Source organism: Dermacentor variabilis, chromosome 10 (genome assembly GCF_050947875.1).
Source record: "Dermacentor variabilis isolate Ectoservices chromosome 10, ASM5094787v1, whole genome shotgun sequence".
Classification (NCBI taxonomy): Eukaryota; Metazoa; Arthropoda; class Arachnida; order Ixodida; family Ixodidae; genus Dermacentor; species Dermacentor variabilis.
Window position 1 is genome coordinate 37,188,163 of NC_134577.1, and position 13,083 is coordinate 37,201,245.

The window sequence follows — 13,083 nt, forward strand, 5'->3', positions numbered from 1 at the left end:
ATTCTCCTGTGTCTCGCCTTCCCCTCATCTTGTAGGATTTGTTTCCAAGCCTCCTTCAAGGAGTCCCAATTGGATGGGGACATCATTGAGAGGGTTTGGAGGCTCGCTTTAAGTGCGTTATTGATGTTTTCCATACAGTCGACATCTTGAAGGACTGCGGGATCGAGCCGCCATCTATCCTGTGTCATGTTGCGACCGGCACTACCTCTCACTGTCACAACCACAGGCCAATGATCCGTTTTGCGCTTGAGGGTAGCTGGGAGGGATATATTGTCGCACCTAAGTAGTGTGGGCAGTAACAAGTCGGGTAAATATACCCGGTCAATTCTACTTTCTGTGCGGTAGCCGAATCGCGTGGCTCCAAAGCGGTCCTGGTGAAGAGAGACCCACGCATCTGATAGCTGGAGATGTCGAAGTATGTTAATGAGCTCTCTGGCATTATAAATCGAGCCACACTGCCCTGGGCCTATGATGTCCCTATTAGAATCCACAACACAGCTGAAATCTCCAAGCAAGACATGAGGGATGGGCTCCAGAAGCAGTGGGTGTAAGTTTTTGAAGAATTGATTGGTCAATGATCTAGTTACTGGCGCGTAAATATTCACAAATCTAATTTTTTCCCGTCTATGTACAAGTCAGTGATAAGCGTGCGTCCACTCGCCCCATATGTGCAATGAGCTTTTTCCCGGAATTTTGTGGAGAGGAAGATGGTGCCTACTCCACACGATTTCGCGTTTGTCAATGAAAAGAAAGCACAGACATTGTGCTCACGTTGGAATGAGGCTACCTCGAGTGGGGTGCGAAAGTTCGTCTCCTGTAAGAAGAGGACATCAACACCAAGGTCTCTTGCCAACTCGAGGACCTGACGTTGTTTTTGTCTGTCCCTGAATCCTCTAACGTTAAAGGTGGCAAATCTCAAGGCACTCATGAGGCTTTGATCTTGATAGCGTAAGAGCAACTGAAGCGAGAGGGCGCACACTTAGTGCAAGACGAGCTAAGTACAACCATAACCATGACTATAGGTTGGTAGACATGTGAGCAAATGATGAGGGGCAGGGAGTTCTAAAGAAGAATTAATCCTGCATGTCGCCATCACTTAGTGATAAGCGCTCATGCAGCTTAGGCGAATGTTTGCGAGCTTTTTTGGATTTCATGCGGCGAACTGCATCGCTGTCACTGCTGTTCTCGTCCTTAGGCCGTCGTATCGGATTGGCGATATCATGGTCATTGGGCAAGGGGTGAGACCTATCCGGGCTTTGCTTACCCTCTTTGTGTCGCCTATGTGAGCGAGATCTGTGCCTCGGCTTATACACCTTACTCCGATCATCAGTAGGGGTTTTCGAGGGTTCCTTGGTATCGTGAACTCCCGAAGTAGCCTCTGAACATGTGGAAGGCTTATCCTCCCCTTCATCGGGTATGGTATAGTGCCCACTAGTTACAATTGGTCTGGAATCACTCGCGAACATGGCTTGGCTATGCGAATCATTGTTATGCTGTTGCGCCTGTACAGCACTATGCTCAGAATGGGGCTCTTGTGGCGAGCCCGGCTTAGACTGGTGGAGATCGGAACCCTCGTGCAGCCCAGCCTCGGAGGAGGCCGCCCCAGAAGCGACCTCCCCAGAGACAGAGCCCGCAGAGGGTTCAGTCTCCGAGGAGACTGAGTAAGCGGTTGTTGACTCTTTCGAAAGAGAGTTGCTCTCCGAGGAAACCGAACAAGAGGTGGATGACTCTTTCGAGAAAGAGTTACTGCTAACGGCATGGCACGGTTCACTTTCCGACGAGGAGGCAAGCGGGGGCGAGCGCTGTGCACGCGGTTTAAGCAGCTGCATGGTAGATTTAGTGGTCGTCACCTTCGGCGAAGTGGACGGCCTCATAGTAACTGAGGTGGCTGGTGGAGCGCCACGGACGGCAGCTACATATGATTTCTTCCGAAAGCAATCTCTTGTGCCATGGCTCCCGCCACACCGCTTGCACTCCTCTTCACACCCGTCTGTTTCATGGCCAAACAGGCCGCAACGCTTGCAATAGGGTGTAGCGCAAGCCGTGGCCATGTGGCCATCATCCCCACACCTCGCGCAAACCCTCCGCATCCCACGGTACTCCATCATCACTTTGCGCCCCTGTATCGTCATAAAGTTGGGCACGGGCCTACTCATTTCGATGCGGACGACCCGCACACCATTTAACTTGTTCTGTCTGTTGGCGACTCCCGCGTGGGACACGCCCTTTACCTTGCCAAATTGTTGCAAAGCAGACAGGAGAGCGTCATCAGTCAGGTACAATGGGAATCGATACACATTCACGAATGTTAAGGGGGGTCCAACAGCATCAACAGGCACTTTAACATTTTTAACTGAGAACCCCTCAGCTACAATGAGCCTTGTGGCCTGCGCAGCGTTTCTGGTACAAACGAGAAATCGAGAGCCTCCCATGTGCTGAAGCCCCAATACACTATACCCTCCAGCCGTTAGTTCGACAGCATCTATCAGGTCGTCTATGGACACGTCTCCATCCGGAGCGTTAAACAAAAAACAGTTTTCCCTCAAGGGGATCTCACGGAGTGCTTCTGATTCCGATGCCATTCTCCCAGGTCGCTGGCTGCAGCACCTCCCGGGGTAGGGCTTACTGGTGAACTTGAACTGGTGGTACAACTGGTAGCGTCAGGGCTCAGAAGGAGCTGCTGGCGCCTCGATAGACTCCGGTACTTGCAGAGGTCCGCGAAGGGGTCCTTGCAGGCGCCAGGGTCATCGGGGGTCCGCTGGGTCGCTGATGGTGGCCCAGCAGCAACCCAAGGAAGGCTGGCTCCGAACCGGTGGAGCCCAAGGGCAGCTCAAGACGGACGCACCTGAGGATAGTGTTCCGGCGAGCCAGGGCCAGATCCGGGTGGGCCGGTCCTGGAGGTAGTGCAGCCAGAGGCCAGGGTCCGATCCAGGAGGGCCGGTCCTGGAGGCGGTGCAACAGCGGGCCGGGTCCGGATCCAAGTGGGCCAGTCCCGGAGGCGGTGCAAAACCGAGCCAGGCAGGTCCAGGGTCCGGTCCAGGAACAGGAACAGGACTCGTACACGCTCGGGCGGGCACACTTGGGACCAGGGGAGGTCCCAGGTGCCGAAAAGAGCAGATACGAAATACTCACTTGGTCTTGATCTTAGCCGCACGTCTACACGGCGTTAACTGTTGCATGAGATCATCGCTTCACGGCGGACGGAGCCGTTGTTTGAGACTAGTCACTTCTATGCCTTGTGAGAAAACAACCGTAGTTGCACTGACAATCTTTGTTGCTTTTCTATAGTTGCCTCGATCAAATCTCCGAGAACTTCTGAAGACTTCCAGGAAAAATGATAGCATCGTTCTCGGAGTGATTCTTTTATCTGAACTACTCCTTGAGAAAAACAATAAGCGCGACACCAAGCTTTTGCGCTCATCGATGAAGTGATGACATGCGATGCACTCTTGCGCCTGGCCAACGCCATCGGAAGCGCAGCTCCCACGTGCGACGGTTTACCGTTTGCCCAGACGTGGAAGGGAGAGAAGCCGCGAAACGCTTTGTCTAATTTAGCTGCTGCGATGAAGTGTTTTAAGCTTGGGAAGCGAAAACAAAGGCCTAACTAAACGTACCCGTTTCGGCGCGTGAAAGCTCGTGTCCACACGCGCTTTGTGTTTGCCGCGCCTTGCGCGTAATGGCGCTTTGACCCTACGAGGCACGCGGCAGAGCATGGCCAATCGGCTCACTATATTCGCCTTGGCAGACATCGTTTCGCATTTTTGTGAGGCAGCCAAAGCAGCGATATTTGCCCGTAGAACATATCTGGGCTCGCACCGCGCTTCGACGCGTAAAATCTGTCCTGCATCATCTGCTGACGCATGAGGCGCGTGGGCGCTCCGGCAAGCGTATGTGTAGTTAGGGTTTCACGCGGATGAAAAAGTAGGACTTTTTTCAGAAGCGCCTTCGCTTTCGCGCGCGTATCCTCCATAGCTTTCCTTTCATTGCCACGTCACAGCACTGCAGCGATAGGGGCGTTTGATTGGCTTAAGAATAAATCAATATCAGAGTATGCGTCACAGCTGATAAAAAGGATGAACCGCGTTAATGCAGAGTTACAACGAAACACAAATTTTATCCAGCTGACTTGTTGAAGCAGAGGGCGGAAAGTACAAGGTCGATCCAAATAGGTCGCGAAACTTGGGTCGAAAAGCGGTTCAGAACAAATTGCCACCGACATCATCAAGGGTGGTTATGGGAGCAGGGATTGAAGCACGAATATGTTTGGAGGGAACAAAAACCGGAAAAGGAAAAAGCGGTTCTTAATTAAAGCGATATACAGACAAATTTCTTCATTGAAAATAAAACACCCATAAGTCTTATATATGCGTAACGAGTAAGGAAAAGACTATTTTATCATTATCAATAACATTTTTCAGTGCCCATAGTAAGAGCCGTTATCACTTGCAATGCAATGCAGCTCTAGAAGTGTTTGTCTGAATTTGGTGACGCGGGTAGCTTCGGCGTGTCTTAACCAGTTCAGTCAAAAGTTGCGACTGCCAGATAATTGTTTACCTTAGCTGTTTTCGGGCGTCTGCGATGACCGATGGGCTTGGCGTCCGATGATAGGACCAGCGCTCTACACCTAAAGCTTCCATCCGCCTCCAAAGAAAATATGTTCTGTGCAGGGGCGCGATTTCGACACCCGTACGGCTTACCTTTTCCTGCATCGCGTTCCGCGCTGAAAGCTCGACACGCCCATGGAGTAAAATGGCGGGGTATTTGAATATGCAGCTCTAATGGCAGGTCACCAAAACAGATCTCGCGCCTTCGGGAACAAAATGGCGTCACTTCTGGTTTTAACGGATATGGCGTCACATTATTTTTTCTTCCGCCGGAAGTGTTTCCTCGTCACACAGATGGCGCTAAGCCCCATGGACCATCAATGAACTGCCATGTTTTGAACGTATGGGCTTCTAGAGAAGCTTCGCTACTAGGTATATTTACCTTGGAAAGTATGCGATGGGTTGTATGTCTTAAACGGCTCGATTACTGCTTCGCTGAAAATGCACGCTGCACTTCGAAGTGGCTACTGTTGGCCACCGCACGTTGCAACCTCTTGCTTTCTGTGAAATTAAATACCGCAACGAACACGTACTGCTTCGCAATTGGCAGTGTGTTCTTCTAGTCGTGGTTATGTTTCCTATACGCTCGGCCGTGACGAAGCAGCTTACGCTCACGATCTTCTGTACAAACAGGTTCATTTACATCAGTTCTATGCAAACGGAGCCATTCTTTCAAGCGAGCGTCACCTCTATGCCTTATGACACAACAACCGTAGTTGCACTAACCGTCTTTGTGGCTCTATTATAGTAGCGTCTGTCAAATCTCCGCGAACTGCAAAAAATTTGCAAAAAAAGGAGATTCATCGTTCTCGAACCAAGTCTTTTAGCTGAATCACTCCTCTACAAATATCATAAGCGTGATACGAAACTTTTGCGCGCATCAATGAAGAGACGATGTATGTGCACTCTCGCGACTGCCAACGCAATCAGAAGTGCAGCTCCCACGTTTCGCGTTAGCCCCGACGTGGAAGGGAGAAGCCGCAAAAAAGGTCAACTTCAGCACTCTGTGGCGTGTTTTGTCTAACCTAGCTGCTGTCATGAAGTGTTTGCTTTCTCTTCGCGAACTTAAACTAACGCGGATGAAAATGTGGCAAATTTTTTCAGAAGCGCCCATGCTTGTGCGCGCTTATCCTCCGTTGCTTTCTCTTCATTGCCAGAAAAAAAAGTTGAATGCGAGTGTTGCCTATTGCTTGTTTAAAAGTGACGCTTTTCCTTGCGAACATATTCGCCGGGTTTCCTGACCGTGCGTGCATCGGCCTGGCTGTTCTCTTGCCGAATAGGCCAACCAAATACAGAGGAGTACGCGCGCCGCTGGGTTTCTTCCACCACCACCAGATGGCGCTGGCATTCGCGCACATGCGGATGCACAAGACGCAAGCACAAGAAGGAAGCAGCTTGTGCTTGCTTCGGTAATGCTAGGGAAACGATGGAGCATGTTTTACTGTTATGTGGAGATAACTGCTCACCGGTCGATTTAGGAATCACTGGAATCCTTGGAGCCCTTGGGTTCTGCGCGAGCAGGGGAACGTAAACATTTCCGCAGTAGCGATTAATTAGAGGCGATAGGAAGAAAAGTAGGGAAACGACAAACAACGGAGGCGTGCAAAAACAAAGTTCACAATAGGCGTTCATAAACTTTGGTTATGGGATATCATTGTCGTTTTTTTTCTTTTCTTTTTTAAAATTTAATATAGGTAGGATGTTAGGCAATAATGTAACAAGAGCTTGGTGGTGCAGCCCACTGCCCCGTTTCAAAGGGGACGCTCATAACATCTATCCATCCATCCACCCACCCACCCGTATTTTCAAATTACCCTCCGACGCTATCACGTCTGTAGGGTTGTGTGTAAGCCATACTTTGAGATTCTTCTGACGCATTTACTTCGAGAATTTCATTTAGTACAGTAAACCCCTCTGCGCCACGTGGAGGGGCTGCGTGGTTGACGGCACAATTCCGGCAGGACGATAACATCTACGAAGTACGGAAAATTGTAAACGAGCCCATATTGAGCTGAAATATCCGAGTCTGCATGGCATTAACTGGTGCAGAAGAACACTCCCTCGTTGTGAATGGTCTACATGGCGTGAACTGGTGCGCAAGCATACTGTGAACTTTGCCTTACGAGAAAACAACCGTAGTTGCACTGACCATCTCTGTGGCTCTTTTATAGTCGCCTCTATCAAATCTCCGGGAAGTTCGGAAAACTTGCAGGAAGAACGATACGCATTGTTCTCGGAGTGATTCTTTTATCTGAACTACTCTGTGAGAAAAATAATAAGCTCAACACCAAGCTTTTGCGCTCGTCGATGAAGTGATGACATGCGATGCACTCCTGCGCCTGGCCAACGCCATCGGAAGCGCAGCTCCCACGTGCGACGGTTTACCGTTTGCCCAGACGTGGAAGGAAGAGAAGCCGCGAAACGCTTTGTCCAATTTAGCTGCTGCAATGAAGTGTTTAAGCTTGGGAAGCGAAAACAAAGGCCTAACTACGCGTACCCCTTTCGGCGCGTGAAAGCTCGTGTCCACACGCGCTTTGCGTTTGCCGCGCCTTGCGCGTAATGGCGATTTGACCCTACGAGGCACGCGTTAGAGCATGACCAATCGGCTCACTATATTCGCCTTGGCAGACATCGTTTCGCATTTTCGTGAGGCAGCCAAAGCACCGATATTTGCCCGTAGAACATATCTGGGCTCATCCCGGCCACGGCGGCCGCATTTCGATGGGGGCGAAATGCGAAAACACCCGTGTGCTTAGATTTAGGTGCACGTTAAAGAACCCCAGGTGGTCAAAATTTCCGGAGTCCTCCACTACGGCGTGCCTCATAATCAGAAAGTGGTTTTGGCACGTAAAACCCCAAATATTATTATTATTATTATTATATCTGGGCTCGCACCGTGCTTCGACGCGTAAAGCTGGAACCGCATGGCGAGTTTTTCGCGAGCGAAAAACGCGACGGGCGGCAAACGCCCGCGTTGCCGCCGACGCGCGAGCACCCGTACGAAAGAAAGGAGCGGCGCTTTCGCGCCGCGTTCTCCGGGTTGCCAGACAACAGAACTCTCAACGACATGTATTGTCTCTGTTACCGCATATATAATATGCCCTGAAACTTACAGAACACTACAATAAAAATAATCTGAGTGTAATTAGAGAGCGACATTTCTTCCGAAGTGTATTTATCAAGCTTAATTTCAAGCAGCAATATTGTGTGCGAAACTGCGACTATGTACCTTCCGCATGCTGAGAAGCCGCTGCTTGTTTACAACTTCACATATAAAAAGGAGGTTCGGCCGCTTACTACCGAGCAGAAGAGGTGATTGCTACTATTAAGGGGGATGCTGATACTGAAGCAAGAAAAAATGCGGGTCAGGAGGTACATGTGGGCCTGCCTGGTTGAGAAGAGAGCGAGCACCACACACTGGTAATATTATTAGCAAATTGTCTTGCCAGTATTAGCAATGAGACGCGACGTTCTCCACTTTAGTTATTAGGGCCTCGTTGAAGGTTGCTTTGTTCATTTTAGGTGAACACGATGCGCGAACCAACACGATGCGCGAACGAAATCACGGTAGCACATATTTTCCTGACGCGCGCGCCAGTTCTGCCGAGAAAAAAAAAAATTCCGCCAAGGAGGTTCCGTCGAGATGCGTAGAGATGCGCAGAGAGCAGGGCCATTTGGTGGCAAAAAAAGAACCAAAATGCCACGTGACCAAATGCCACGTGACCAAATGCCACGTGACTTACCTGAACTCTGATTGGTGGACGCGCCGCGCAACGCGTTTTTTTACTACTCCGAGCAGCAGCACGCGGCGGCGCGATTTCGTGACGGATCATGCTGGGCACGCGTCAAAATGACGCGCGCATCCCACCATCCGCGCGTCAATCGCGCCTGAAATCGCGCCATGCGGTTCCGCCTTAAGATCTGTCCTGCATCATCTGCTGACGCATGAGGCGCGTGGGCGCTCCGGCAAGCGTATGTGTAGTTAGGCTTCGACGGGAATGAAGAAGTAGGACTTTTTTCAGAAGGGCGCTCGCTTGCGCACGAGTATCCTCCATAGCTTTCCCTTCATTGCCACGTCAGAGCACTGCAGCGATAGGTGCGTTTGATTGGCTTAAGAATAAATCAGTATCAGAGTATGCGCCACAGCTGATAAAACAGATGAACCTGTTAATGTAGAGTTACAACGAAGCGCAAATTTTACCCAGCTGAGTTGTTGAAGCAGAGGGTAGAAAGTACAAGGTTGATCCAAATAAGTCGCGAACCTTCGGGCGAGAAGCGGTTCAGAAAAAAATTGTCACCGACATAAGCAAGGGTGGTTATGGGTGCAGCGATTGATGCGTGACTATGTTTGGAGGGAACAGACACTGGGGAAAGAAAATAGGTTTTTAATTAAAGCGAGACACAGTGAAATACCTTCATTGAAAACACCTATCAATTTCATATATGCCTGACAAGTAAAGAAAACACTATTTTATCATTATCAATACATACATTTTTCAGCGCCCATAGTAAGAGCCGCTATCACTTGCAATACAATCCAGCTGTGGCAGTGCGCAGAAAGGCGCGCTCGTAAAAGTTCACCTGTGAGTGAGTGAGTGAGTGAGTGAAATAACTTTATTAGGTCCAGAGAAGACGCAGGGGAGACCCCGCGCCACCCGGCTAGTCCCACGTAGGGACCGCCAAGCCGAGCTTGACGGCCCGATCGCGGGCACTCTGGACGGCCAGGGTCTGGTCACTGAGTTCGGGGCTGCCCAAGAGCGCAGCCCACCTATCCTCGCTGATGGAGGAGCCGATGGCTTCTCACTCCCACAACACATGGTCCAATGTTGCCCTGTCACCTGTTCACCTGTCAGAATACGCCCTCCTCACACCTTGTGCTGTTTTGCTTGTCGCCGTTTGTCTGAATTTGATGACGCGGGTAGCTTCATCGTGTCTTAACCTGTCCAGTCAAAAGTAGTGAGTCACGACCGCCAGATAATTGTTTACCTTAGTTGTTTTCGTGCGACTGCGCTGACCGACGGCCTTGGCGTCCGATGATAAGACCAGCACTCCACACCTAAAGCTTTCGTGGGCCTCCAAAGAAAGTATGTGGTGTGCAGGGGCGTGATTGCGACACCCGTACGGCTAACCTTTTCCAGCGTCGCATTCCGAGCGGTGAGCTCCCGACGCCCATCAAGTAGAATGGCGGGGCGTTTGAATATACAGCTCTAATGGCAGGTCACCAAAACAAATCTTGCGCCTTCGAGAACAAAATGACGTCACGTCTGGTTTTAACGGATATGACGTCACATTATTTTTTTCTTCCGCCGGAAGTGTATCCTCGTCACACAGATGGCGCTAAGCCCCATGAACAGCCAATGAACTGCCATGTTTTGAACGTATGGGCTTCTACAGAAGCTTCGCTACTAGGTATATTATAATAATATTTGGGGTTTTACGTGCCAAAACCACTTTCTGATTATGAGGCACGCCGTAGTGGAGGACTCCGGAAATTTTGACCACCTGGGGTTCTTTAACGTGCGCCTAAATCTAAGCACAGGGGTGTTTTCGCATTTCGCCCCCATCGAAATGCGGCCGCCGTGGCCGGGATTCGATCCCGCGACCTCGTGCTCAGCAGCCCAACACCACAAACACTGAGCAACCACGGCGGGTACTAGGTATATTTACCTTGGAAAGTATGCGATCGGTTGTATGTCTTTAACGGCTCGATTAATGCTTCGCTGAAAATGCACGCTGCACTTCAACGTGGTTACTGTTGGCCACCGCACGTTGCAACCTCTTACTTATTGTGAAATTAAATAGCGCAACTAACACGAACTGATTAGCAATTGACAGTGTGTTCTAATAGACGTGGTTATGTTTCATATACGCTCGGCCGTGACGAAGCAGCTTACGCTCTGTATCAAGATGATTTCCATTATTTCTGTGCAAACGGAGCAATTCTTTCAAGCCAGCGTCACCTGAAGAGACAGGTGACGCTGGCTGAAGAGACAATGAAGAGACAATGAAGAGACAATGTGTGTGCACTCTCGCAACTGCCAACGCAATCAGAAGTGCTGCTCCCACGTTTCGCGTTAGCCCTGACGTGGAAGGGAGAAGCCGCGCAAACAGGTCAACTTCCGCACTCCGTGGTGTGTTTTGTCTAACCTAGCTGCTGTCATGAAGTGTGTGCTTTCTCTTCCCGAACTTAGACTAACGCGGATGAAAATGTAGCAGTTGTTTTCAGATGCGCCCATGCTTGTGTACGCTTATCCTCCGTTGCTTTCTCTTCATTGCCAGAAAAAAAGTTGAACGCGAGTGTTGCCTACTGCTTGTTTAAAAGTGACGTTTTTCCTTGCGAACCTATTCGCCGGGTTTCCTAACCGTGAGTGCATCGGCCTGGTTATTCTCTTGCCGAATAGGCCAACCAAATACAGAGGATTACGCGCGCCGCTGGGTTTCATCCACCACCACCAGATGGCGCTCGCATCCGCGCACACGCGGATGCCCAAGACGGAAGCACACGAAGGAAGAAGCATGTGCGTGCCTCGTTAAAGCTACGGAAACGATGGAGCATGTTTTACTGTAATGTGGAGATAACTGCTCACTGGTCGATTTAGGAATCACTGGACTCCTTGGAGCCATTGGGTTCAGCGCGAGCAGGGGAAGGTAAACATGTCCGCAGTAGCGATTAATAAGAGGCGATCGGAAGAAATGTAGGGAAACGACAAACAATGGAGGCGTGCAAAAACAAAGTTCGCAATAGGGGTTCAGAGACTTTGCTTATGGGAATTCATCGTCGGTTCTTTTTCTCCTTTTCTTTTTTCTTTATTTAACATAGGTAGGATGTTAGGAAATAAAATAACGAGAGATTGGTGGTGCAACCCTACACCCCATTACAAAGGGGACGTTCATAGCATTCCATCCATCCACCCACCCACCCACCCATATATTAAAATTACACTCCGACGCTATCACGTTTGTAGGGTTGCGTGTAAGCCGTACCGCCACGTGGAGAGACTGCGTGGTTCGGAGTGATTTTTCCTCCACACGACGGCTGACGCCGGACGCTGACACCAGAATTCCTGCGACGCGGGGCCCCAAAACGCCATCCCGTTAATACTTGAGTTACAAGAGAGTTTTAGCAGAGCGTTTACGGTCCGCTTCGCTCATACCGGCGTATCAGACCAATTTGCACGCAGCCGCTCAGCAGAACGCGACCGGGAACATTGATGCGCGTGCGCACAACGCACATAGCGGCAGCGGAACGTAGAACGCTGACCACGTTACGCTAGAAACCCGATTTAGCGGATCGTCAGGGTGGGTGTAGTCGCTTTTGTAATCGTTCTACAGTCAAGCTGAGAGCACGACATTGGCGTTTCTGGGAGGCGCGCTTGTTAGATAAGCGAACTCAGTGCACTCTAAGCAGCCACCGGGGCGCGTGAAATGTGTGCGGAGCGCAGCGTAAGCAACGCTGTGCTAAAACTGTCTTGTGACAGCAGATTTCCGCCTGGACGATAACATAAACAAAGTATGGAACATTGCAAAAAATATTCGCGTTGGCTGGCGCACCACCCCACCGAAGGACTGCTTAAGCGGCCGCTATTTAAACGTCACTTCTTTGCCTTATGAGAAATTAACCGTAGTTGCACCGACAATCTCTGTGGCTCTTATATAGTCCCATCTATTAAATCTCCGAGAACATTGGAAGTCTTGCAGGAAAAACCATACGCATCGTTCTCGGAGTGATTCCTTTATCTGAACTACTCCTTGGCAAAAATAATAAGCTCGATACCAAGCTTTTGCGCACATCAATGAAGAGATGATGTGCGATGCACTCACGCGACTGGCCAACGCCATCGGAAGCGCAGCTCCCACGAGCGACGGTTTAACGTTTGCCCTGGAAGGGAGGGAAGCCGCGAAACGCTTTGTCTAATTTAGCTGCTGCGATGAAGTGTTTAAGCTTGGGAAGCGAAAACAAAGCCCTAACTACACGTACCCGTGTCGGCGCGTCAAAGCTCGTGCCCACACGCACTTTTGCGTTTGTCGCGCCTTGCCCGTAATGGCGCTTTGACCCTACGAGGCACGCGTCAGAGCATGACCAATCGGCTCACTATTTTCGCCCTGGCAGACATCGTTTAGCATTTTATTGCGAAAGCAATACCGCTCGCACTTTTAGCCCATCGGTGGTCGTGGCGCCTCCTTACACAGCTGAGCGTCACGTGACCGTGTGACGTCACGCCAGACCGAGAGAGGGGGTCCAGCTCGTGGCATCGATGGTGGAAGCGAAGCCTTGCGCTCCGCTGCTGCGGCGCTACCGAGAGAGGGCGCTCGCTGGTGTGACGTCACGCTAGGAGGATAAATGGGGCTACAGCTCGGCTCCTCGCAGTGGTCGGCGCGCTGCCTTGCGCTATGTCGGATGATGTATAGCCATAAGTTTAACAAAGGGCAACCATGTCCACACCATCAGCCGAACCAAGGCGCAGCCAAAGGTATTGAT

The 13,083-nt window shown here is 50.5% G+C and overlaps 1 protein-coding gene across 1 annotated transcript in view; it reads left to right on the top strand.

The window, feature by feature from the left end:
* The first annotated feature begins 2,769 nt into the window (after positions 1-2,769).
* Positions 2,770-13,083, top strand: part of LOC142559209 (uncharacterized) — a 32,994-nt gene continuing 22,680 nt past the window's right edge. The window contains exon 1 of the mRNA XM_075670839.1: positions 2,770-2,900. Coding sequence (XP_075526954.1) covers positions 2,770-2,900 — 131 coding nt within the window. The remainder of the gene's footprint in view (positions 2,901-13,083) is intronic.